The 26,478-nt window shown below is 40.5% G+C and overlaps 1 protein-coding gene across 2 annotated transcripts in view; it reads right to left on the bottom strand.

The window, feature by feature from the left end:
• The window catches only part of PCSK5 (proprotein convertase subtilisin/kexin type 5), a 430,298-nt gene that overhangs the window by 219,938 nt on the left and 183,882 nt on the right, over nt 1–26,478 (bottom strand). For both annotated transcript variants that reach the window (XM_012813041.1, XM_012813044.1), the window contains exons 8-9: nt 20,796–21,008; nt 9,244–9,344 (exon numbers count right to left, since the gene is read on the bottom strand). In XM_012813041.1, coding sequence (XP_012668495.1) covers nt 9,244–9,344; nt 20,796–21,008 — 314 coding nt within the window. The remainder of the gene's footprint in view (nt 1–9,243; nt 9,345–20,795; nt 21,009–26,478) is intronic.

The following is a 26,478-nucleotide window of genomic DNA, read 5'->3' as shown; positions in this document are numbered from 1 at the left end:
TAAAGTTGAAAACAAATCTTTAAAGTATAGCTCAAATCCCTTTTGTTCTGTGAAGCCTTCCTAAATCATCCTTGTTCCAACTTTAAGCTCTTTTCTCTGGCTCACGGCTGTTATAGTTCACAGCACCCACCTGTACCCATGTCTTTTTACAGCTCTTTCTTTACAGAAAGATGATGTATGAATTCTGGTGTCAACTTCCAGACCTATCACTGTCTGTGTGAATTTCTAAGCCTCAGCTTCCCCATCTGAAGAATGGTGATGAAACCCACCTAAAACCCTTGTCTGAGGATTAAATGAGATTGTCAATGTAAGCGCTCAGCTTGGTATCTGACATACAGCAAACGTTCAAAGAAGGCTGATTGCTATGTCCTTCCCATGATTTTATCCTTTAATTTTATCACTTTGCACTATGTAACCTCTCCACACTCAGTGAGGGCCAGCGGCCAGAAGAATCTTTCGTCTCATACACAGGATGTCACAGGCTGATGTTCTATGATCTTTTTTGGTTGCGGATGATGCTACCAGGCTTTGCAGACTGCTTTGGGTACATGCACGAACATAAACTTTCACCTCACCTTAGTCACATACATAGTGGTTGGCTACTCAGTAAGATTCAGGATCATCATGAATGAGTCATAAAAACTTAATCCAAGATGGTGAGAAAGAATGCAATCTTATAAACATGCAGTATCTTTCTTATGGGTTGCATGTTCTATTCCAGATATCCCAGCTTATTTCAATATGAATGTGTTGTTAGGAGCTTCAAAACCCCCAACGCCATAAATGACTTCACGTCAGGATGAAGAAATCTTGTATGTAGTGAAATGACTTCCTTTTCAATCTGTCATTTATAGTTCCCTTATTTCCTTTTTTCTCATACTGATGGCAAAATGCATGATGATTAAAATATTTTAGAAAGAGAAAATAAAGAATGGTGGAATCAGGTAAAAACCAAAACTAGATTCTCCCGTCATAAGGAGCAATTGTGCTCTTCTGAGCAAATGACACAAAAAATCCCACCTTATACATAACAAAAATGTCCTGGAAGCAAAAAATTATAGATGAAGAAAATGTAGGACAGGCAAGACTGATTAAAAACTCAGACCAAGAATCCTTGACATACTAATAGACAAATTTTAACTGAGTTTCAATACAGAGTTTAGGAATGTAATCTGGGAATCTTTGCATATGAAGATGGCGGTATCTGACGACGCCATCGCTGAGTCATGATGCAATGATTCTTTTAACAGGCTTTGACCAAGTGACTAAGTAGCAGGCTATGATGTAAAATTAATGAACCCTGAAAAAAAGTGTCAACTTGTTTTCTTAGCAAGAAAAATTATATTTGATAGTATTTGGGGTGTTACCATAGGCACTATCAAGAACAAAAATTTCCTGGCAAAGAGTAAAATCCACAAACAAACCCTGAAGAGACTAAATTTAAATACCAAATGGCACGTATTTCTTGTAAACTCACTAATACATTAGTAGATTTTCTAAGCAATCTTACCGGTAACTGCACAAAGGTTAATTTGCTATTAATAGCCTATTTAAATGAAAGGACACAGAAGCAGACAAGTGATTTCAAAAGTAAATAAATCCATTTTCTGTATTTTCTTTCACTTTTTAAAAATGTAAACTGTCTCAGTCATTTATGGCAATCGTCATCTCAGTCCTAGGCATTTTCCAAGGATTGATTAATTAGCTGATGGGAAGGCTGGTGTATCATACATAGCGCAGTCCGGAAATGCAGCAGAAATTTGCTATAGGTCTTGCTGCAAGACCTGTAGGCCAGTGATCGTCTTTTTCCATTAGGTTTTTATATTCCTTCTAAATCCCAGAATCCCACGAGAAGAATAAAGGGTATCTGTTTCTACAGATGGTATCATAATCCACTCAAGTTTAGCAAAAATCTAGCCCTCAGCCTTGAAGTTTTTCCTTTTTCCCAAGGTACATATTTAATTCATTGCCTATTGGGTGTACATGCAAAACAGACATCTGATCTACCCACGCCTCGCTATCCCCAGCACTATCACCTTGATGAGGATACCCCAATCTCTCCTGTTACTGCACTACCTGCCCCAAAGGTTTACCTACCTTGCTCCCACACAAACTGGATTATTTATAACCTGAGACACTTCTTTTTTTTTTTTTTTTTTTTTTGAGACAGAGCCTCAAGCTGTCCCCCTGGGTAGAGTGCCATGGCATTACAGCTCACAGCAACCTCCAACTCCTGGGCTCAAGCGAGTCTCCTGCCTCCGCCTCCCAAGTAGCTGGGACCACAGGCGCCCGCCACAACGCCCGGCTATTTTTTGGTTGCAGCCGTCATTGTTGTTTGGCGGGTCCGGGCTGGGGATTCGAACCCGCCACCTTAGGTGTACGTGGCTGGCGCCTTAGCCGGTTGAGCTATAGGCGCTGAGCCAACCTGAGACACTTCTAATGTTTGACACCTGAAAATGCTATCTGAGCAGCTATGCAAGGAAAAAGTCTGGCGATTCCAACAGGATTGACAACTATTCTTCTTAAAACAACAATCTTCATTGTTACAGTAATGACAATGTTTTCCATGAATTTCCATTTTTAAAAATACAGCTAAACAAAAAGAGGCAGGTAATAATTCCCTGCAAACTTCTCTGTCCTCAGTTCAGCCTCTCATTAGTTCAACTATCCGACGTGTTTCTTAGCTTGCTCGTGCAGGGAAGAAGATAGAACATGCTAGCCGAATCTCAAGGATCCTTGGTGAATCAGGCTGTTGACAGGCTTTTCTAGTCAGAATGGACATCTCTGGAAGCTGGACTGTTTGAAGCCATTAGTTAAGGTACAAAGTTGAGTCCAGAAAACATTGGCTTCTATTTAATTTGAACTTGAGAAGTGCTAGAGGACAGAGTGTATTGTCTGCGTGTACGTAGACATAACAAAGCTATTTTCATGCACAGTCCTGGCAGAAGGCCCGTGGTAACTGCTCTGTGGGTCTGGTTACAATTATTTCACTATAGGGAATAGACCGGGACAGTACATCCCTTCTCTGTCCGCTCAGCCTCAAGTCTGAACGTGGGCTCTTTTTACCTCACAAACCTTTTTCTGCCCTCCTTCAGGATTTCCTTTAAATTCTCCTTATTCTCTTTATGCTGTATACCCAAACCATTCATGCCAAAAATCTTAGTGAAATTCTAAGCCCAAACTACAACATGATAACATGCAAGAAACTCTAATAATTAGTATGTAAATGGAGGGGTGGGTGGGATTCCCGCTTCTTTACCCTGGTAATGGTACCAACCCCGGGCACATGTGCCTGTACGGCTCACTGTTTGTGCATCTGCTTTCTAACTTCTAATTGAAATAAATAAAACTCCCCTTCAAGGAAAGGGTTAGTATGTACTCTGCCATTTTACCTCAATAACCACATACATTTGTGCTCCCTGCCCACTGCAACATCTCCTAGAGATGAATATGGCCCTTGGGAATATATTTAATGGAACATTTTAAACTGAATGTGTTTTTAATTAAAAAACAAAGACAATAAGACTAGTTTACCGGACATCAGTACTAAGATGCTAACCCCAATATTTAGAAATATTTATGTCCAAAAAAATCTTTCTTATGTGGCCTCCCTTGATCAGACTCAGTTCTGGAAATCTGAAGCCTCCTCCCCAGTGACTTCCTTTAACTTAGAGGTAGCTTGTCCAAAACTCCAGACTTCTTTCTCCACTGTTCCACATATTCAAATCTCACTATAAATGCATCGCGAATATTTCCGTCACGTCCCTATATTTTTCCGGCATTAAAAATACACTCAGGTGAGCTAGATTGTAATGAAAGGTGAAGCAAAGACTTAAGAGTGGTTGATTAATCAGAACTGCATACGATGTACATAGATGGACCTTTAGATTTAAAAGAAATACAGATGGTCAGTTTAATTTCCTGAGAAATGAATTTCCAGGATGGTTTTGTGAAATCAACAGCATATGGTGTGGATCATTTCTTGGCTCCATTCTTCTTAAACTTTTCACATTTCGACCTTTCAACATCTCACAGCATCCCTTCCACCAAAGATAAAAGGTAGAGGGACTTCTCTTGAAAGCCAAGAGAGGGAATAACATCATGTTTTTATGTTAGCCAGGTGAAGTCCAGTTCTAGAGAATAAGTCAACAGGATGAGAGATGGTTGGAGGCAGCCTGGGGAGTAGAGGCACTAATCAATAACAACTAAAAGACCTGAAAGGTAAAAATAATTAATGTACAAAATCAAACAATTCTGCTCATTTCCTTAGGACGCAGTTCCATGGTACAAAAAGTAAGGTTGAAGTAGATGACTTAATTTAATATGTGTTAAAAATTGACCTTGTTAAATACATTATGCTTAGGTGTTATAGAGTATATGTGTCAAAACCTCTGTGAAACCAACATTCTAATTTGAATCACCAAAGCTTATCATTTCCACTTTCAGGCAAGTCCTAAACCCTCCACACCCTTTCCCCTGATGCTAGTCCATTGTCTTTCTTAAAAAATTGGTATATATCTGTTACTGATCATTTCCTTCCCTAGTGAGATTATAATCCCCCCAAAGGCAAGTGATATATTTTATAAACATTTGAATTATGCCCTGTCTAACCCAGTGCCAGTATTACACTTTAATTTTTTTTGTAATGTTCAATGTATCTTTATGTACATATAACTGAAAATTATAAAATACAACCCTTATTCTCGAGGAATTTAAGCCTTCTTTGGAAAACATTTTATATATATGTCTGTAGTAAAATGATGATTATCTAAATCATTGATCTGTATTACATATATTCTATGTTCCAATGTATCCCTATGGCAAACCAGGGGTAATAGAACAGTTGTAAAGGGAGCTGACAGATAGGTAATATAGAGAAAGTCAATGAGCCTCCCTAAAACGTGTGAACATGTGTCTATGTATGTGTATTGCAGTGCATTAGGCTGTATTTAATATGCACCAGATAGAGTTCTACTATAGAAGAACAATTGCCATTTCAAATTGTTTATTTTCTAAATTTGGATATAGATACATTGGCTTTTCTCCAAGTGAGACTCTGAGATATGAAATCTGAGAAAAAGGTTTTTGGGTCACTCAAACCAAGGATTTGTGGGAGATTCATTACATCAATAATTTTAGACGTTCCAACCTGACACAGTTCCTTTTATTTACCATTCACTATAGAGTAACATTTCTTGATTGTTAAACAAATATTCTTCAATTTTCCAATAAAAGACCCTTTGCAGTTCAAGGCTAGAAGGTTTCTTTGGTGAAATTAAATTTTGAATTTCCCAAATTAATGTTGATATTTTAATACATGAAATGCCCCACTAAAATAGCTTCTCTTGGCTAATAATTATAGACTCAGGTCAGGAAAACTTTCAGTAAAACAGTTTATTATTCTGAGCCCTCTGTACTTTTATGAGTGTTAGTTATTTCAACTTTATTTTATAAATCATTTTACATGAAACATCTGATACTGAACTTTTCTTTTTGTTGTTCTTTCCCACTGATCTGTAGTATTAATAACACACACTAGTATTTTGATACAAACTAACATCTTACTTTTGTAAGTTACTAACCTAAATTAGTACAGTCATGTTTTATGGTTTTCTTCATTTAAGAAACCTGCCTCCTAGCATGTTGATTTTATTTGAACTTTTTGAGTTATGCTATATAAAAAGCAGCAGTGACCCAAATGATAATTAATTCCCTAATAGTCACCGATTACATGTTCCCTATTTGTTCAGCTAAAAAACCAGCAAGTTACTCCCCAAATTCTAAACAAACAAACAAAAAATCAAAATAGTAAAAGTCTCTGAAGCAATAAGTATGTGCTGAGGGTACCCCAACATAGAAAGAGTTTTTCCTCCCTCTCCTTTAAGATAACAAGTATTTTCTCTTATTCCAAAAGTGTTCATGATTTTTAGATTCATCTTTAAGAATAGAAAGTAAATCAATGAATTTACCAGATAGGTAAGGTTAGTTCCATAGAACCACAACCTGGTAAGCATGGTGATGAGACTGTCCGAGGCAGCTATAGAGCTTAACATAATCCCATCCAAAGGGGTTCAGACCCCAGGAAAAGTTAGTAAAGAAGGCTGATTTTCAAAGGAAGTGAGAATTTGCCCAGTCTTGGGAGCATAGTATTTTATTCAAGTGTCGGGGGGTATTAGAGTGAGGTTTGTTGCAACGTGTGTTCTTATGTATGCAGAAGAAAAGGAAGGCCTGGGTCCTATTAGTAGTCACAGCAGACTTCTTTCACGATCAGACTTTTGTTAAGTTTGGATAAGAGATCTGGACTCTTTGAGTTTATATATTTCCAGGTTTTGTACTTGCTTCCTTTTCCCTTTGTTTCCTGAGAAGGTTTTCAAATAGCAGGGAGGCCAATGGTAGAAGTAGCTTCCACTGTAGGAGCCACAGTCCTACTATTTCTGGCAAGTGCCTGGGGGATATAGGAAACAGGCTGGGAGGCTTAGGATCCTGGGATGTCGGTGATTTCTCTGATGCTCCTGTGACTGAGTAAATACTATAATGTAGTGATATTCAGAGAAACAACACATTTCTCCTCACAGTGCAGGGATGGCTGGGTTGCAGTTACACAGAGACTGGAAGATCCTGCTGGCAGCTTTTCACCTGAAGGCTCTGCCCATCCAATTACTCAGTGGACCGTGACGTGGGCAGGCTGTGCATATCTGGAGAGCCCTGAGTCATAATTCTGCCCACCATGGCTTTCTCTCCTCAGCTGTTACAAGGAAGTATCTTGTAGATCTGGCTATTCAAGTCATGATAGTAACAGCTACGTCTGAAAATACCAAGGTTCACATGCTATTGGGAAGAAATAATGTAAGAGGAGACGGCACGGGAGAGGGCCGAGGAAATGGGTGAGGCACAGCTGCCAGGGTTCGGCTTAGCTATAGAGCACCTGCTCCTCGGTCCCTGTTATATTTCCTCCTCTCTACAATTCTTAATTTTAGAGATGTGTCGCCCATGCTGGAGGCCCACTGCTTGCAGATGCTACTTTCACATCAATCCCTGACCCACTCTTTTAGTACTTAGACCTCTTTCCCGTAATTTTCAGCTTCACTTACAGGCAAAGACTGGCCTATAGAATAAACTAGTGGAGTGACAAGGAAAAGTTTATTCTTCCTCATTTTATCAGATTTTTTACCATCTATTTTGGCCCCATGATTGAACTGAGCTGCTAACATCTTAAACTAGAGTAGATTCTCCAGGTAGCCTGGATTTTTGAGAACTTCTTTCCACCCATCACAGCTTCCGCAAAAAGAATTCTTTCAAAAACGTTCAAAATGCAAAAGAAAACAAAACAGTTGCAATCTTTCAAATGTTCCCCAGGACCCAAGTGACCTTATCTACAGAGTGAGCTGTTTGAGAAATAAAATAAGGATTTCACGTTTCAGGTTATTTAAATGATTTATAGAATTGTTGTTGAAAATAATAGTGTTACGGTAATATATCAAAGGACTCAGTATTCCCTAAGTCTGTGTAGCAAGAGCCACAGCATCAGATAGCCAAGTTTGAGTATGAAGTCACAGCCTTTTGGTGGGGGGTGAGGAATTTCTGATTTTTTTTCCTTCAATATTTTGTAGACAGAAAAATATTCCAGAGAAACAAACTAGAATTTCAGAATAAAAAGAATATATTGTTCAAAAATTCTGTATTTAGTGCCCACCAAATTAAAAACACACTTGAGACTTCTGCCAAAACACTCCTGGTGAAAAGTTGTTAAGTGAGAAGTTAATAGGATAAGTGCCAATTCCTTGCTAAACCTCAAAATTTCACACCTTAAAAGACATAATATGTTGAAATGACTTCAAATTTCACCTCATCAAAAGAAAGAAATCCCAGTATCCACAGGGGCTTAGATATCTCTCAATGTCAAGGCTTAGACAGGAGGCCATCCAAAGATAGGCTACCACGAGTTTTCACTGTTTCAATCCAAGGCTTTACATGACTTAGCAACTTTACTGTATCCACATTATATCAAGACCCAACTGCCCTAACCTATGTTCTCTGCTTTGCAGAGGGGCAGTTATCAACTCCCAGAAGCCACCTGTGTCCTGAGAATGAATTAACACCTTTCTCATCCCTGAGACTCTCTAATACCCGAGTCTCTCTGTTGTTCCTGCATTCCTATCACCCGTGACTATGGCTCTACTGCAAGGTACAACTAGATGAAAGAGACTTTCCCTTCCTCCCTAGGGTAAGGTGCAAGGCTATTTTTGGGAAAACACTTATGTGATTATTTCAGTTCCTGTTTCTTATGATCCTCCTTCAGGGAGAGCCTCATAGGCCCTCGATCTCATTTCTAAAATCCTTGGACCAGATGTGCTTGGAATTCAAGATTTTTTCAGAGATGGCGTTCATAACATATATTACACAAAACTTCCAGTGGAGTCTGAGCCAGCACTTCATAATCAAATACATAAATATTTCTGTAGTGAAATGTAGAAATGTTCACAATAAATGGAATAAATAAAGACGGTAAATAGCCTCAGATGAGCTCAGGGAAAACTTTGCCATCAAATGAATCTGAGTGGTAAACTTGCAAAAGAATATTCCGTTTTCTGAGCATTTTGGTCTTGGAAACTAAAGGACAAGAGATTTTAGATCTGTAAAGTTAAGACAAATTAATCTATGTGTTCTTAGAGAAAAAGGAGAAGGTAATCTATTTTACAAATAGCCCACAAGGGCTTTTTGAAGTGATCTTTGAGACATAAAATTTTACAGTATTTGAGAGAAGTGAGTTGTCCTTGTCCCTGCTTCCTGGCATATGACCTTGACATAGTCTGTCTTCCAAAGCCAGTCTGTGACAGTGCTATCTTGCCAGAGTCTGACTTGGCTCCCTGAGCTGCAGAGAAAGGGACAAGAAGTGGGCAGACCTAACTTCTCTGGGACTCTCAGGAACATTTTCAGACTGGAATAAAAACTTCAACAAGGCAGAAGAACTGGAGCCAACTGGCATGCTCCATGATGACTCCATAATAAAGTAATTACTCAGTTTGATTTTTTTTAAGCATATAAAACCCTAAAGGAAAAAAATCTTCTTCTTACTATGGGGGAATTTTTTTTTAAAAGCCCAAATCTTTGAAGTTTTAAAGGTAGGATGGGGAACATTATATTCTAGGTTGTCAGGCTAGGGACTATTTTCAAGGGAAGGAGTAGATTTTCCCTGAGGTCAAGGGTTGTCACCAGTGAAGACATATAGAGATCAAGGCTTACTTGGCTTCCAGGGCCAGTGCGATGATGCCCGCAGCCATGGGGGCTGAGGCTGATGTCCCAGTGTGGTTGTCTGTGCAACGCTGCCTCAGATCTGTAGTGATCTAAAGAGAAGACAGAAGTGAGAAATTGAGATCTCTGGGGTCAGCACGAGTCACATGCAAGTAGAAAGCAATTTGCTTATAGAAGTGCAGTGGAGGGGGTTGAAATATTTGTTTTGAATTCCTTGTTCCTACTCTAACCACATCACTTCCAGAGAACTGCCGGGGTGGATCAACTACAAAAAGTGTAGAAATTGAATCCCACTTCTGTTAAAACCAGAGTCAGGACCGAGTTGAGCCCGTGGCTTGAAACATAAAAGTCATGCAAACACCTCCTTAAATGTTGCACCGTAGGCCCCCTTCTTGCCTCACCTTAGAACCCATCCTGGTTAAAACTCTGACGTTTTAAAATAACCAAACATGTTGACTCCACCTCCAGTCACTGAGCCAGGCACTGGCAGGACCAGGAATAAAAGTTCCCAGTTCCTGCCCTCCCAGAACTGTTACCTTGAGAGCGCCACAGATTTCAAGCCAAAGGTACGCTTTGCCATAGGAGGAACCTTGGGTTGTGGGCCTGTTTCTGGAATTCATAGAAATACTGCACGATGAACCAAGACTTCCTCAAAGATGAAACATGGATACTAAAAATAAGGCTGAAGCCAGTGTGCTTGATACGCAATTACAGCACTCAGTGTATGCTGGTATATTATAGAAGATTAGCTATTTCTCCATTTTTATTTTTTAATCAAAATGTGAGAACCACATCATTTTTATCCTCTTGGCTTAAATCCAGTTCACTTCAGCTGTGGCTGAATAACATTACCATCTGCCAAGGGCAATGTCTCTCAACTTCTGTTTCATTATTGTCAAGAAGGAAAAATAAAGACGAAATTGAAATTCTCCTTGGCAGAGTAAATTAAATACTATGGAATATGACTCTGGAAATCACTGTAATATCTCTCAGGTTTTTTAAATCCTCCCTCCCTGACAACAATCCATTTTTGTCGCCTCATGGCTAATTATCACTTCCTTTGAGAATGCAGGAGGTTATGAGATGAGTTAGGGGTCTCATTATCCTTTCGAGAAGACATTAGAAAATCTTTCTTTGGCATCAAGAATATATCAAAGAACATATAATGCAATATATTATTATATATTATAGATAAGGAACTGATGTGAATCATCAGCAGAAAGGTGAAGAGAGATCTGCCTTGCAGGAAACAGAGTCCTGTCCTTCCCACTTCAAGAAGAACGTGATGGGCCAAGTGCAGTGGCTCATGCCTGTAACCCCTAGCACTCTGGAAGGTTGAGGTGGGTGGACTGCCTAAGCTCACGGGTTAGAGACCAGCCTGAGCAAGAACAAGACCCTATCTCTAAAAATAGCCTAGCGTTGTGGGGGGCACCTGTAGTCCCAGCTACTCAGGAGGCTGAATCAAGAGAATCTCTTGAACCTAAGAGTTTGAGGTTGCTGTGAGTTATGATGTCATAGCACTCTAAGGAGGGCGACAAAACGAGACTCTGTCTCTCTCTCTCTCACACATACACAAAGAAGAGTGTGATGATTAGTTGAATTTGGTTTGAAAAAACACTCAATCTTCACAGGAAGAAAGTGTTCCATAACTCTGGGGGTGGGAGGCTCACTTAGAAGTTTTTACTATATCCCATGAGGATGTCTGAGTAGATTCTTTTATAGATCTAGAAGGCTATCTAGAAGGCTAGATCTATAAAAGAACCAAGACTTCCTCGAAGATTAAACACAGATACTAAAAATAAGGTTGAAGCCAGTGTGCTTGATACGTAATTACAGCACTACGTGTATGCTGGTATATTACAGAAGAACTGATGGTTCCCTGTGAACCTGGCCCATTTAGTTTCACAGGGGACCATCAGTCCTTTTCATTTGTGTCTCTAATGTTTGCAGATTACCTGTGACAGGTAGGTATGGGTGCTGACACAACAGAAGTGGGAGAATGAACAAAAATATACAGAACGGCACAGATACGGTGCTGCGGGAAGGGGTGGATCCTGCACCGTTTTCCTGACTAAACGGGTGGTGTACAAAAGCCCTGACCGAGCGTGTTTGACAAGCATGGGAAATTCTTGGTTCCCAGATTTTGCCAGACAGCTCCTGAACTTCCACATCTGATGCTTGCGGGATATTTGGGTCAAAAGAGTTTATCTTACTTCTACGTTAAGAAACTTTCTGGATTTTAAATTGTTGACTTCTAAAAGGTAACTTTTATTGTTTTAAAAACATATAAATTTACCCTCAAATACTTTTATGTATATAGTACAGTTTTATATACGTGTATCTATATAGTCTATTAACATATTGTCATATACACATTGCCATACAGTATTACTAGACACTTTTCATACTGGGGACTGAAACTCTATACTTCCTCAACAACAATTCCTGATAATCCCTTCCCTCACCTCCTAGCAACCACTCTTTGACTTTCTGTTTCCACGTGTCTGATTACTCTAGGTATCTTACAGAAGTGGAAGCAGAGTGCATTTTTCTTTTTATAAGGGGATCATTTCACTTAGCATAATGTCCTCATGAGGTATCCATATTGTAGCCTATGATAGAATTGCCTGCCTTTTCAAGGCTAAATAATATTCCATCCCACAACACGTTCTTTATCTGTTCATCAGCCAATGGAAGCTGTTCCTGCATCTTGGCGATTATGAATAATACTACAAAGGTGTGTGGGTGTGCTAAACTCTCTTTGAGAGCCCGTTTTTAATTCTTGCAAATCTATAGGCAGAAGTGGGATGGCTGGGTCATTAACAAAATGGTAGTTCTGCTTCATTTGAAATTGTGAGTGAATGTGCAGCCTTAGCTCCCAAAGCCCTCGTCCCTAAGCCAACGCATTCGCACACCCGAGGCAGGCTGCCTCCACGTCTCCAGATCACTGCTGTTGAGAGATGGCCGTGCCTGCATTCCTCCCACTTTACCTCACCCCATGGTCACATTCTTTTGTTCAAGTTTTATATTTTTCAATGACTTGTGCCTGGATTCAAGATTTTTCATGATGTTTTCCCTCTTGGCTCCCCTTGCTTATTCTTCAGCTGCACCAGACAGATTCAGTGCACAGAAATGAATCCAGGATAAACACGCCAAGTGTGTGTAGCATTTTTGAGTGTAATAAATAATCACCTCCAGCCAACCTCAAATGTGAACAATCAAAATTTTATGATGTAGGGCTTGCATCAGCAATACATTCTATCCATATATAGTCACCAGGTATATACCCATAGAATATATGCTTAAATCAAAAGCTACATAGTACTTTTGTACATAAACACCCAGGAAGTGTTAAATGCCATGAGTATAGGCAAGCTTGTGGAATCCCAAATCATCATTGTGCTGTAATTTTTTTCAACCACTTTAACTAAGTGGAACTTGAGAGTCGTGAGCAGGCGTGGACTCGACTCGGGGAGGAAGGTGATGGAAAGGGGGAGGGTTAAAAGGAATGAGGAGAAAAGAAACAAAAACATCCTCACTCCTCTCTCTTCCTGTGCTCAGTGGAAATTCCAGCTGGGTCATTTCAAGAGGAAGTTACTGTCAGTGGTGGCGATATTTAGGTGTAAATTACTAGGAACATCTAAGGCAGGGTTTTCATCATTAACAGAAGCCACAGTACCAGAGAATTTTTATGTCTAGCTTGAGAAAGAAAAGACAAAGACCACCAAGAAGCATGCAATCTTGAAGAAAAATGATGTCCTGAAAACTGGAACCACATGAGGTAACCCCATTAATCACAACGCATGCATACAAGATCTGACAGTATAATTTAAAGGAAAGTTGCCTTCAACGGTTGGTCCACAACATGGGGCAGACGGTACAGAGATTCTATATGCGAAGGCAGAAATATGAAGCACATTAACTTCGGATTCCATTTTTTAAAAAAGGCTCAGAATTTGGTCTCAATCCGGGTGGTGCATCTTGCATGCTCTGAATTCCCCCAATTTACTACCTAAATCAGAAACAGAATTTGTTTCCAAAGAACTTCTCGGATTGCTCAAGAAAATATCATTTGTGCCCATCAGAGTGATGGAAACTGGGAAGGACACCAGGCCCTGAGCCAGATCAAAGCTGTCCTGATCAGCAAATCAGATTTTCAGCCTCTCTCAGGATCAGGAGCAGATGGTTTTTTGGACTCCACAACATCAGAGATGTCATCTTTTCTGGTGAGAAGTGGCGGGTACTGTTCAGGTCTAGTCAGGCTTCTCTGAGGAGAACCATCACTTTTTCTCATCCTAAGCTTTTAATTCCTGGTATTTCATATTTCATTATTTGAGTCGATTAGACCTTTGATTTTAGCCTGTCGATACAATTCTCCAGGGAATCTCAGTTCAGATTGACTTTGGCTTTTAAGCGACAAGCCTTTCTAGCAATTCCACAGTTAAGAGTTTTCCCCTCTCTGATATCTTACAATCTGTTTTATTTTGAAGGTACCATATTGTCTTGTATTTGCTAAAAGAGCAACTGAATAGATATTTTTAAATCATGAAATGATTCTACTGTTTGTTTCTGGTGTTGATTTTGATTTGGACTAGCAACGTGCCAAGAAAGCTGTTTCAGACGCAGCTAGGTGGGATAAGGGCAGAAACCAAATCTTAGCTGTGTCAACGAATAAAATAGAAGAAACTGATTTATTAAGCACAGTAAAATAAAAAAGGAAATCGAGAACCAATGAATGCTTTTGGTGTCCACGGAAGTCACAAAGACTGGCATACAATTCAATCACCACAAGTCCATACAAAGTCCACTCCTGTGTTGGTGAGAGAATCTGCAAATGTGATGTACAAATACAAGATTTTTCTTACAAATGTGAGATCACCACAACTAAAGAAGGAGCCCATTTTATGCCATTTTTGTGTCTCCATAACGTTCAGCTCCGTTCCATGCACCAACAGGGGCATGATATTTATTTGCTAAATGGAATGGCTAAAACCAGCTCCTTTATACTTACTTTACACACTCCCACTTATCAGTAGACACTTTAAGGTCACTTGTTGTTTGACTATCCAAACAAGACTCATAGAAATGTATACTCCTTTTTATGTGTGTATGTGTACAATCCAGTGGTTAAAGTATAGCTATTACGGCAACTACTCCAGGTTGAGTACCCCTTTTCCAAAATGCTTGGGACTCATGTTTTAGATTATGGGCTTTTTCTGATTTTGAAATATAGGCCTTACACTGGTTCAACGTTTCTAATCCAAAAACCCAAAATCTTAAACACTCTAAAATTTGAAGCTTTTCGGGTGCCAAAATGACACTCAAAGGAAATGCTTACTGGAATATTTTGGATTTTCAGATTAGGAATGTTCAATTTGTCACCAGTTACCACCAGCATTACTGCTTCTCCTAAAACTGCCACCATGAGCAACTCATAGTGGGTGAGGCAATGTACAAGAGGAGTGTGTGTGTGTGTGTGTGTACAGAACAAAATATAAACCCACAAGAACTCTGCAAGTCTGATACTGTATAGGCTCAGAGGGGCTAAGTAACTTGCTCAAAGGTACACAGCTACTCAAGCGCTGCTAAGTGGTGACGATATCAAATCCTGAAATAGCAGTTAAAGAAAAAGCTGAGTTCCAGACTGTAGTCATCCCAAGAGCAAAGACAACAGCCCCAGACTGCAGGCAACAACAATGGCAAAACCAGCCTTGGGGTCCGGCCCAAGCTGGCAGGCAGGTATGGAGATTCTCTTCTTTCCTTTGTAACCATCTCAAAAGAGTATGTACCAAACTTCCAACTACACTAAACACATCTGGATTTGTTAGTCCTTTACTCATGAAAAATAACGGCATTTTCTAAATCACCAGGAGAGATGACAGAGAGTAATCCAGCGCAAACAAAGAGCAACTGCATTGGAAACACCAAGTGGGCAGTGGGGAGGAGGAGGGGGCGGGAGCAGGAGGTTTCTGCCAAAGAAAAGGTGGAGCTGCTTAGGAGCCTTAGAAGAGATAAGATAATTCCTCCCCATGGAATTGGTCATTCAGGCTAACCCTGAGATACCCCAGGCAGCAGGATTGTTTTGAACACAAATAAATAAAATGAAATCTGGAGAGGGTTCGACAGAACATACCTTCTCCAAACTTTGGCTCACAGACCCCTTCCCAGGAGGAATACGATGGACTCTGTATCCCAATCACTAAGACAAATTACTATGGGGAAAAAAGGCAAAGGCTGATCAAGTCCCAAAAGAAAGAGATAATTTCATGATGGGAGTCACTGGGGTCAGAAGGGGGCTTTATCTATAAAACAGACTTGGGAGAAATTTTGGGAGGTGGCGAGGGGTTAAAGATGGGATATGTTAGGCTCTTTAACACGTAGAAAGTTTCCACGAACAGCTTTATCACAAAGCAGGATTCCCGCTGGCAATTTTCTATGCTAAATATCCCATCAAATATCATTTGACTTTCACCAACCTGCCCAAAGAAGGAGTTTCTCCGACAGAAATAGAGCCCCTCCCTGTCTTCCCGTGGCCAGCTACATAACACGGGACCTCCAACCCTCCTAATACCTGATAGTTATTTATGCACAAATATTTATTGAGCCGAGGCTCTGGAAAGGAACAAAACAATGTGTCTTCATTCTCAAGTATATTTCATCGTAGTGTAAAAAATAACCAGTCAATAAGAAACTGTATACTGTCACATTAAGCAGCTGTAAGCACGCTAGGGAAATACAAACAGGGAAAAGGAGTAGAGAGTGGAGGAGGGGAACGGCCCGATTTTAGTGAAGATGATGAAGGAGGTTAAATCTCAGAACAGACACAAATGAAGTCATTCTGGTAAGGGGTAGAAGAGTGCCCTGCTTTGAACATCATACGAAACACCTGACATTGGGAGCGCAGGGCTCTAACCCTACCGCCACAGGAACTAGCATCTCGCTTTGGTTTTTTTTGAGAATTTTGACTGGGTATGAGAAGAGGTTCAAGTAGGAAATTCAAAAGAAGGAAACCAAGTAGTGAGAAACAATACCATTCTTCCACTAGCCCATCCCAGAGGTCCCCAGACAGTGTCAGGGCAGGACAGCACACTTGGTGCAAGATGGGCCTGGATGCTCATCATAACTTGATTGGATACATGTTCTACCACTTACCAGCTGTGTGTTTATTTTCCCATTTTCATTTATTTTCGGTTGAGATAAAATGAGACACATGTAAGTTACCATCATTACCATCTTAAGCATACAGTTCAGTAGTAATAAGCACAGGTAGATTCCTTTCTCCCTCATCTCCCATTTCTCCATCCGCTTTCTGGCCTCTGGTTAGCTGTATCTGTTTTAGCCTTTCAAGCTTTATTTTTCTCATCTGTAAAGGGGGCACAATGATCTCCCTGCACAGGGTCTTATGAATACGACATGATGCATCCCATGTGCGTAGTGCAATGCCAGGCACATATTAGAAGGAGAAAAATGTGACACTTGCAACACGTTAATGTAACTATAAATCTATTATATGTGAGATATGTAATAAGACGCAAACAATTATGTTAATGAAAGCTATTTCATAACATGGCTTTAAAATAACTAGTTATTTCAAATGACTTCTATTTAGCTGATAAAACAGCATCTTACTGTAATCTTGATCCTTAAAATGCTTTGTTTGCTGTAATAAGATACAAAGCCATCGCTGATCCAAATCTCTTAAAGCAGGAAGGTAACACCAGGGTCCACAACTATGTCAGTGGTAATGGCAGGGAACCAAGGGACAGGGACGTCCCTGTGTTTAGAAACCCAGGGCAAAATCCTTCTGCTTGTGAACCACAAAGAGGTATTTTGTTCAGGAAAAGTAAAATTTATTTAACAAATGTGTTTTTTGAGAAGCAGAGACAAGTTCTTTCCTCTCTCCTCAGATCCCCAGCAACTGCCTCAGTTCAAACCACAGAGGTGCTCTATGAATAAAGAATGACAACTGTGCCCTTCTGGAGAGGCTGCAAATGACAAAAGGAAATGAATGGCTCAGGGAAGGAAGCCCAGCACAAAAGGAGATACTGCCATTCCTGTAACACTCAATCACAGATGCCACCAGCAGGATGCGGCCATCACCGAGGGAGCCCAGGCTTCTGGGTTCAAAGCCTGGTGAAGGAAAGGTCCCAGGCGTGACAGTGGGATTATCTGTCATTCTGACATCTCAAAGGAAAAGGGGTCAGCTGGACCATAAAAGGCTGATGTTGCCGAGTCTACTCATGTGCAGACTGTTAACATGCATGTTCATCATCATAGTGGTCTTTTATAGGTGGGAAAAATGGAGGTACAAGAAGCACCTCTGTTAACAGCAGTTGGAGAAACTTCCCAGAACGCAGAGAGCTACACAGACAGGTTAACAGGGGTCTTGGCCACTCACTGAGCTGCGTGTACGTGCCAGGCACCACATAGGGACATTGCACTCAGCACTTGACTATCTTCATGGAAATCCTGAGGTCAGAGCTGGAATCATCTCCATTTCCCAGTGGAGGGAGTCAAGACTTCATGAAGCTTTAGCCACTAGGCAGCTGGTCTAAAGCTGGAGACTAATTTCAAACTGCTTCCAAATTTCTTCTCCAATTGGGGTAATTTGGGGATTCGGGCAAGATAAACAAGAGAAAAAGTGTTAGTAAATTGCTGCTATGAAAACAGGAGACCGGTAAATAAAAGGTAGAAATAAGTAAAAGTTTATATATCATATCCGAAGCAGTAACTAGGAAAAAGTACAGTGTATGACCCCATGAAAGGAGATTAACATATAGTCACGGTGTCCATGTTCCCTCAGAAGCTTGGCTAGGAATTGTCTACTTGTGGGAGAATCCTAGATGACTCCCCTGTCCCTCGCCATGGAAGTCACAGCAGCTACCAGGCGATCAGATCACAGCAAATAGTGACAAAGGGCACAGGAATATTAAGTCTGGGGGCAAATCTCGCAGTAGCGATTCAGAGGTCCCTCTATCCACACTGTGTTCTCCTAGCAGGGACCCAGGCAATCCTTCTTTCTTTGATATTTTGCCCAGCAGACTATCGGCTTCTTTTAGAGAAGGCATTTATAAAACTTAACAATACTCTCCCAACACCATTTGCCCCATTGGGAATAACAGGACTGATTACATGGACATAATTACTTTGAAGCAATGAATAAGTCTGACTTAAGATGACTTCAGGCTCTAGAGGTGAAAGAAGAGAACTCTTATTCCAGAGAGTTTTCATCAGGAATTTCATAATGCAGAACCGATGAATGTCACTCAGAATTAGTCGACCTTGACCATGAGGTAGAAGACTTAAGGTCTTCCTACTGAAAATCAAAGGGATATTTCTAGATTATAACAGTTCTATAATGAAGGCAAAATTTCTTGGGGGCATCCCATTCCAATTAAGAAAGCCAGAAACTCCAAAACTTGATCATCTCTGCATTTTATCCTTTTAGATGTTACTTTGTGTTTCTGAATTATACTTATTGATGAATGATGGAGGTACTGATAAATGGACTCCTATGTACACGTATAAACCCAGCCATTGTGGAAAAAATCAGTGAAAGATGGGGAAATATATACCAGGAAAAGATATTAACTCAATTAAATCTATAAAATGTTTAAAGAAAGTAGTAAGAAGTGGCTGAGAAATCAACATGGAAATCATATAACAGCCCAGAATCAAGCAGAACCAAGTGGATATGGATTAAGAATCACATGAAGAAGACACTGTCTTATCACCTACATTTTCCCTGCTGTGACAAAGGCAGATGTAGCACCACTAGGGTGACCCCAACCTGCGTGGATCTGCAAGATCTGAAAACAAGGCTAAATTCTAAAAAGAGTTGGGAACACAGTTCCATTGCATTTCAGAAAGACAAATTCTGAGACAGTTACAGAACCATGATGAGGAAAAGAGCCACCTGTGCAGGTGTTCAGAGTTTATTATCAGCCTGCTCTATTCTGTTACTGAGGGATTCAACAGATGTTGGCATAGATGTGGAGAAAAATAGAACACTTCTGCACTGCTGGTGGGAATGCAAGCTAATACGTTACTTTTGGAAAGAAGTTTGGAGAACACTCAGGGATCCAAATGTACACTGCCGTTTGATCCTGCAATTCCTCTACTAGGTGTATATCCAAAAGACCAAAAATCACTTGGCAACAAAGATATTTGCACCAGATTGTTCATTACAGCTCAATTCATAATTGCCAAGTCTTAGAAGAAGCCCAAGTGCCCATAGACCCATGAATGGATGAATAACTTATGGTATGTGTATACTATGAATACTATGCAGCATTAAAAAAGATGGGGATTTTATCCCTTTTATGTTTACATGGATAGAGCTGGAAAATACTCTTCTTAGTAAAGTATCTCAGGAATAGAAAAAAAATATCCATTGTACTCAGTACTACTATAAAACCAATTTATAATCACTCACACTTTCAGATGAGAGATGAATAACAACTATAGCCCATGATGAAGGAGGGAAGGGAGGGGGGTGGTCCAATAGAGGGAGGGTTAATGGTGAGACCACACCTATGGAGCATATTGCAAGGGTACAAGTCAAATCTATCAAGTATAGAACACAAATGTCTTAACGCTGTGATTAAGTAAATGAGGTGAAAGCTATGTTAATTAGTAGGATGTAAGCACTCCAATTTGTACAAATAATCAACACATTGAATCCCACAAAGGCATAAATGTATTCATGCTCTATGTATATATGACTTAATAAAAAATAAAATAAAAATAAAATAAAATAACTTGTTGCTAAAAAAAAGTGTTTATTATCAGCAGTACAGTGCTCGGCACCCCCAAAGTCAGAGCTTACTTAAGCCTCCATGGGGCAGGCACTCTGCCAATAAGCACTTTTTATTGACTTCCTCATTACCTTTCTAATAACTCCATGTACTGTATACTATTAAATGTTTCCTTTTTATAAATAAGGATAGTGAGACAGAAAGATTAAGTAATTTATCCAGAGTTACCCAGCTAGTACACAGCTCAAGACTGAAAGAAACTCATGCAGGCCAGGCCTGCAACTGGAGCTCTTAGTCCATTGGGTCCATGTTCAGAAAGCAGGACCTACTGGTAAATAGGGGATCCCTAACAACTGGCATGTTTCTCCATCTGGAAAACTTTTCTGCTGCATATTAGAAAATGCAGTACGAATTGGCTGTACTTAGAAACCAAAACATGAAGCTAAGGTTAAAGGTCAATGTGAAGATAGAGTGACAAGACATTGGGCTCATTGAGTCAGGCTTAGATTACAGTCTTTTCTCTGCCACTCACTCACCATGTAAAGGTGGGCTAATCATTTGTTTTCTGGAAGATTAAAAATTAATCATGTCTAAGGCTAAATGCAAAGTGATGGCCGGACAAGCATTTTCAATGAATTGTAACATTTACAAGTCCTTGTATCATTGGCTAACCTGGCTTTCTATTTTTGCATATTACTTGTGCACATGTATTTATGGTTCTCCAATTGGATTTCAAACTGAACAATAAATAGATAAGATCATGACACATATGCAAATACCACGTACTATTTTCTTATCGTAAGATTCTCCACTGCTGTAGGTTGTGGCCAGTGTGGATGAACACTCTTCCAGGTACCAAGGTTTCTTTCCGCTTTCTGCTGTGCTGCTGATGGAGATGGTGTAGATGCTGTTGGTGTAGCCATCACAGGAGCAGTGGTCTTTGCTCCTCCCACCATTTCCGGATGCCCAGACAAACACAGAGCCGAGGCCTCTCCGCCCCTGTTCACAGAGAAAGATCAATGATGATGTGAAAAGACAAGGACCACAGACTTCATTACTCCTTAATTATACAAAATTAAACAAGCTTCTTTATTGCACGACCTCTAAGAGGCTTTAATAAGTGAGTGATCACTCCAAAATTCTAAGAACAGGATTGAGGCTAATGTAATTTCCACACATATTTGATCATAGATACTTTCTTCACCCAAACCCAGTAACAATATTGGCTATAATGCTAGGAGATGGAGTCACATCCTTTATGCCAAAACTTAGGAGCTAAAACTAAAATAATTAAAAGACTATGGTCTTAAATAGTTAAGGGATAGAAGCAAAATAGAGTGCAGACATATGAAGGAAAGCGTCTGGTTCTCTGAGATGAGGCCTTCAGGAGAAAGCAGAAAAATAAGCCCAACGGAAGAGTCTTCCTTAGTTACAGCTGAATCCCTAAGGAGTTTCACCATTTTGAAGCTAGTAGGCACACTGGGGGACATGCAGGCCAAATACATCATTTTTAACTAGGAAGCAAAGACCGAAGTCATATGGTTGGTGATGGCTGAATCTCTTCTTCCCTTCAGGTTCTACCTTTCTGGTCACAGGTGGAAGGAAAAGTGTTTGGGACATTTTCTTAGAATTTCTGGTGAAAGAGACAACAAAGAGTCCAGAGTTTCCATGATAAACCCTCCCTGACCTTGAATCTTCAAAGAACAGAATATTTATGACATGATTTGATGGACCTGAACGCAGATTTCTTTTTGTCCTTGAACTTGGAAAAATGCAGTATGATTACACAGGAATGGGAAAAACACAACACAAGCAATTCATGGAGAGAGAGGGCCATGAATTTCCGGTTGCTGTGGCTGTAGATAGCTGGGCCAGGTTTCCCATCCCCCAGTTTCCCATCAGAATATTCATGAAACAACAAAGGACACAAAAATCACCAAGCCATCATAAACTAAGGATCTTGTTTAATTCTTTGTCAGTCCCTAGGAGGAATTATGCCTCACTGTAGTGTGAGTGATCAGACAGAAAAGCCCTGGTGCTGACTCGTACGTAGGGCCCAGAGACAGAATGACAGCCAGAGAAGGAAGCATGTTCCAATCTATCGCCAACACCTCCCCACAGTCACACTGGGCCTGGGCTGACAGGACTACAGAGCACATGAAATGGCACACCCACCTGGTTAAACAGCACCGTAACAGATGATAAAGAATCCCGAAGCAGTGAAAAAGCACAAAAGCTCCAATCACATGTGTAGAGTTATTACCGAAGTTTTGAGATATACCCAAACCAAGAAACATAAAATCCTCATGGACAAAAACAAAGGAAGCCTTCCCACACCCACCCCCAGCGACACCCATAAGCTGAGCAAGTTGAAATCTGCATGGGTGAATCAGAAAGGACGCTGTCATTTCTTGGAAGTGAAATAATGGACCATACCACAGTCTATCTCAAAACTTTCCCAGTGACCTATATATCTATGTAAAATTATGACTGTGTGACTATGTATAAAATTCAATTAAAAATCTTTGAAAAGTACTTTGGTTTTAAAGAATATTTAATAGAATGTTCAGGAAGTATATTTGTGTTCATGGTGCAGTTACAAATGGTAGGCGGAATGTGAAATGATACAGTATGATCTCAGGTTAGGAAAAATGTATGTGTGTACACACACACACAAATTGTTTTTTTGTTTTTTGCTTTTTGTTTTTTTTTGAAACAGATGCTGTGGCGTCAAAGCTCACAGCAACCTCAAACTCTCAGGCTTGAACAGTCCTCTTGCCTCAGCCTCCCAATAGCGGGGACTATAGGCGGCTGCCACTATACCTGACCAGTTTTTCTATTTTTAGTAGAGACAGGGTCTTGCTCTTGCTCAGGCTGATCTCAATCTCCTCAACACAAGCAATCCACCCACCTCGGCCTCCCACAGTGCTAGGATTACAGGCTTGAGCCACTGTGACCGGCAGAAAGAACTTTTCTTTTCTTTTTTTTATCAACCTTCTATGACCATGTACGACTTATAAAAGTAGAAACACACACATTAATCCCTCTATTAAGAAGAAAACTACAAGGACAATTCTTAAGAGATAATTTTTTTATGTTAGGATCAAAAGAGGTTTTCCTCATCGAAGGTCCACTGTGTACTAAAAACATCAGAGCAAACATTATTCTGCACAATCTGAGCCAGGATTAATATCCTTTACAGATGAGCAAACTGGGTCTCAGAGATGCTCACTCCTTCCAGAGCCAGACTGAAATCTCTAGGTGCCAAAGCCTGAGCTATTAACCCTTGGGCAAGAAGAGGGCTAGTGGTTATTTTATTTTTTTCCCAGCCAAATCGCCTGTGCCTTCATTGAAACTTGGTATAAGGATCTAAAGGCAGACCAGTCCCCAACACCTTTCCAGATTAGGTAATAGAATTAGAGCTGATCAAGAAAGGATGAGTCCTGAGTGTCCTCAGGGGGTGGGTTGTATGTTCTGACCCCAAATTTGCCTGGAAATTACAAACCAAGAGGGCCCCCTCCCCCAAGAACTATGAACACAAGTCATTCTTTTCTACCAGCACTCACAGATGACACCACTAGGAGGACAATGACACCGCCCAGGGGTCCTTTGGGAATCCACTGTGTTGGGAGAGCCATGGGTTAAGAGAATAGCAGGTGTTTCTATTCCCCAAAGATGTCCCTTCAAGACAAAGGCAACATCTTTGTATTAAACAGATGATTTGAGGGAATTCTTTTACTGAGCATGGTGAAGAGAAACCCCAAAGGACAGTGTGGGGTCAATAACCACTCTCGGGCCTGAAGTGGTCTGGGGAGATGGGAGTTACTGGAGATGAGACAGATGGGCAAACAGGAAAACACAACTTAGGCAAGGGATACACTGATTCACACGGCCACGCAGGGAGGGTGGCAGGGCACACAAACTGAGCCCCCAGTTCCTTCCTCCAACAATCCTATTTCTTGCCAGTGGACCCCATGTCCGCTTGCCAGTGACCCCTCTACCAGAAGCCAGTGCACATGGGAGACACAGGGCATAGAGGTCAGTGTCCCTGTGCACAGAGCTCAAAGAGAGAGGATCTTAAGTGGGAGACATTAAATAGAAGACATTAAACAGGAGACATTCAGAATAGTCCTCAGAGTGGGCTAAGGACTGAGTTGTGTTCCCCCCAATTCACAGACTGAAGCCCTAAAATGCCACGTGATGGTATTTGGAGACAGGGTTTTTAAGGAGGTAATTAAGGACTGGACGAAGCTATGATCTGATAGGCCTGATGTCCACCAGAAAAGTGGAAGAGACGAGTGCTCTCTTTCCTGTGTGTGGGCACAGAGGGAAGTCCACACGGGGACTCAGTGTGGTGGCGACTGCACGCTGGGCAGAGGTTTCACCAGGGTCCACCTCTGCTGGCATCCTGTTCTAAAATGTACAGCCTCCCAGCCTCGAGAACTTTAAGAAAATAAATTGGGTTGTTTAAGCCACCCAGCCTGTGGCATTGTGTTATGGCTACTTGATATAGGGAGAGAGGAGGGAATAAGCACAGCCTGCCCCCCACTGGATGCTGTGTGTTCTGCCACAGAATGCACGGAGGCTGCCATCACTCCGAGAGGCAGACTGACCTTCATGCTTGTGTGTATGGTTTAGGATTAAAGTTCCAAGAATCAACAGACCGAATCTGTGGGCTGAAAGTGCCATATAGACAGCTGCTAAAGATCTATGGGGTTAATCTGAAACAATTAGCAATTCAAAGATTTATTTACTACAGATGCATAGGAGGTTTTCATTACTGTGAAACATCCAGAAACCAAAACATATGCAGGGGAAAAATAAGGACATTTTTCCAAAATACAAAAAAGCTGAAGAATTAATTGTTAATGGGGGTGGGGTGCAGGCAGTTGAGAAGCTGGGCAGGGTATTATAAAGAGAAAAGACTCTTGAGGCAAACATTTATAGGAAAAGTAGGAAATAATGACATTTTTTAGCTGGGTGAATCATATCATGACTGCCATTGGTTATTTAAATAAGACTTTGTATGGCAAAAAAGCCCCTTCTGCTTAATGGAGTGCTAAGTTAAAAGTCAGTAAATTTGAGGAAAAATATATTCCAAAATCCATCCAGGATCCATTTGATTAAACTGTAAATACTCTGTGCACCTAAATGTGTACTTGGTTTCTTTTCATGTAGACTTTACAAAGATCAATTTCTATTACCCCACAAGCATTAGTATGAAAGAGTTTAGAAAGCAAGTGGACTTGCGTGTGGCTCAGGAGGTCAGAAAGGACCACTTTATGCTGGATTACCAATTAAATCAAACACCCCGAGCTAGCTTTCGTGAGCGGTAGAGTATGATGAAACTAAATTTCTTTCTTTAAAGTGGTGTGATTATTTTTTTAGTCAGGGCAGTTCGGTTTTATTTGGTATTTTAGCATGACATTGTTCTCCTACATGTCTTAGATAGTATTCTTAAAGGGCCAGGAATAAATGAGAAGTTTCTTGTGCTATCAGGAGGAAGAAAGATAAGAACATATATTAATATATGCCTAGAGACCGTGCTAGACACTTTGGTTTATCAGTTAATTTAGAGCAAAATTTAGAGCAACACCAGTCAGATGGGTAGTATTATATGGATTTTTACAGATTAGAAAACTGAGAAACATTAAGTAATATGTCCAGTATAATTAGAACAGATGTGGTGGAGACAAGAGGGAGAAACTTCAGATCTGATCAGAACGCATGAATCTCTGCATGTCAACACGAAGAGAAGCACAATGTAACTACAGTAGAGCCTCTATAAGTTGACCACCCAAGGGACTGTAATGAACTGTCAACACAAGGAGGTGGTCAACACAAGGAACTAGGCCTACTGTCCTGACACGTATGTAAGGCGCACGCCTGGTCTATGAAAATTAGGTCACCTGAAGGAGGTGGTCAATGTAGGGACAGGTCAACTACGGAGGTTCTACTACTAAGGAACTTTCATTTATCAGTAATGTCTTCTAAGCACAGCCTCAATAGCCAACTTAGCCGAGCTCCTTGCCATTCCTCTCCAACCTCACCCTGAGAAGAGCACAGTCCTCTCTGCAATCTCTTCCATATACCAGAGTGACTCCATATTAACCTCTTCCATATACCAGAGTGACTCCACATTCCATGGATAAAACAGCTTCTAGGAATCAGGAGGACTGACTGGTGAGAGACAAAGATTCCTACCCATAATGACTCAGTGGCTGAGATATGACGAGTGAACTCTTCATCTCTTTAAAGCTTAAGGACATTCTGAGGAGCGTTTCCAAAATAAATCTTACTCCTTCACAGAGCAGGATTCATTGAAACAAAAAACAAACCAGAAAATAGATCCATTGTAGAAACATCATGTAAAGGCAAAAAGAAAGCACAACACCCCAAAACAAAAACAATACAAAAGAACCTTGGAAAATAACTGTTTTTTAATTACTGTTTTTTGTGCACTCACACA

The sequence above is a fragment of the Otolemur garnettii genome, unplaced genomic scaffold (assembly GCF_000181295.1).
Source record: "Otolemur garnettii isolate 467f Iridium unplaced genomic scaffold, OtoGar3 scaffold00006, whole genome shotgun sequence".
Classification (NCBI taxonomy): domain Eukaryota; kingdom Metazoa; phylum Chordata; class Mammalia; order Primates; family Galagidae; genus Otolemur; species Otolemur garnettii.
The sequence above is the reverse complement of the archived record's forward strand: the minus strand, read 5'-3'. Positions and strand labels throughout refer to the sequence as shown.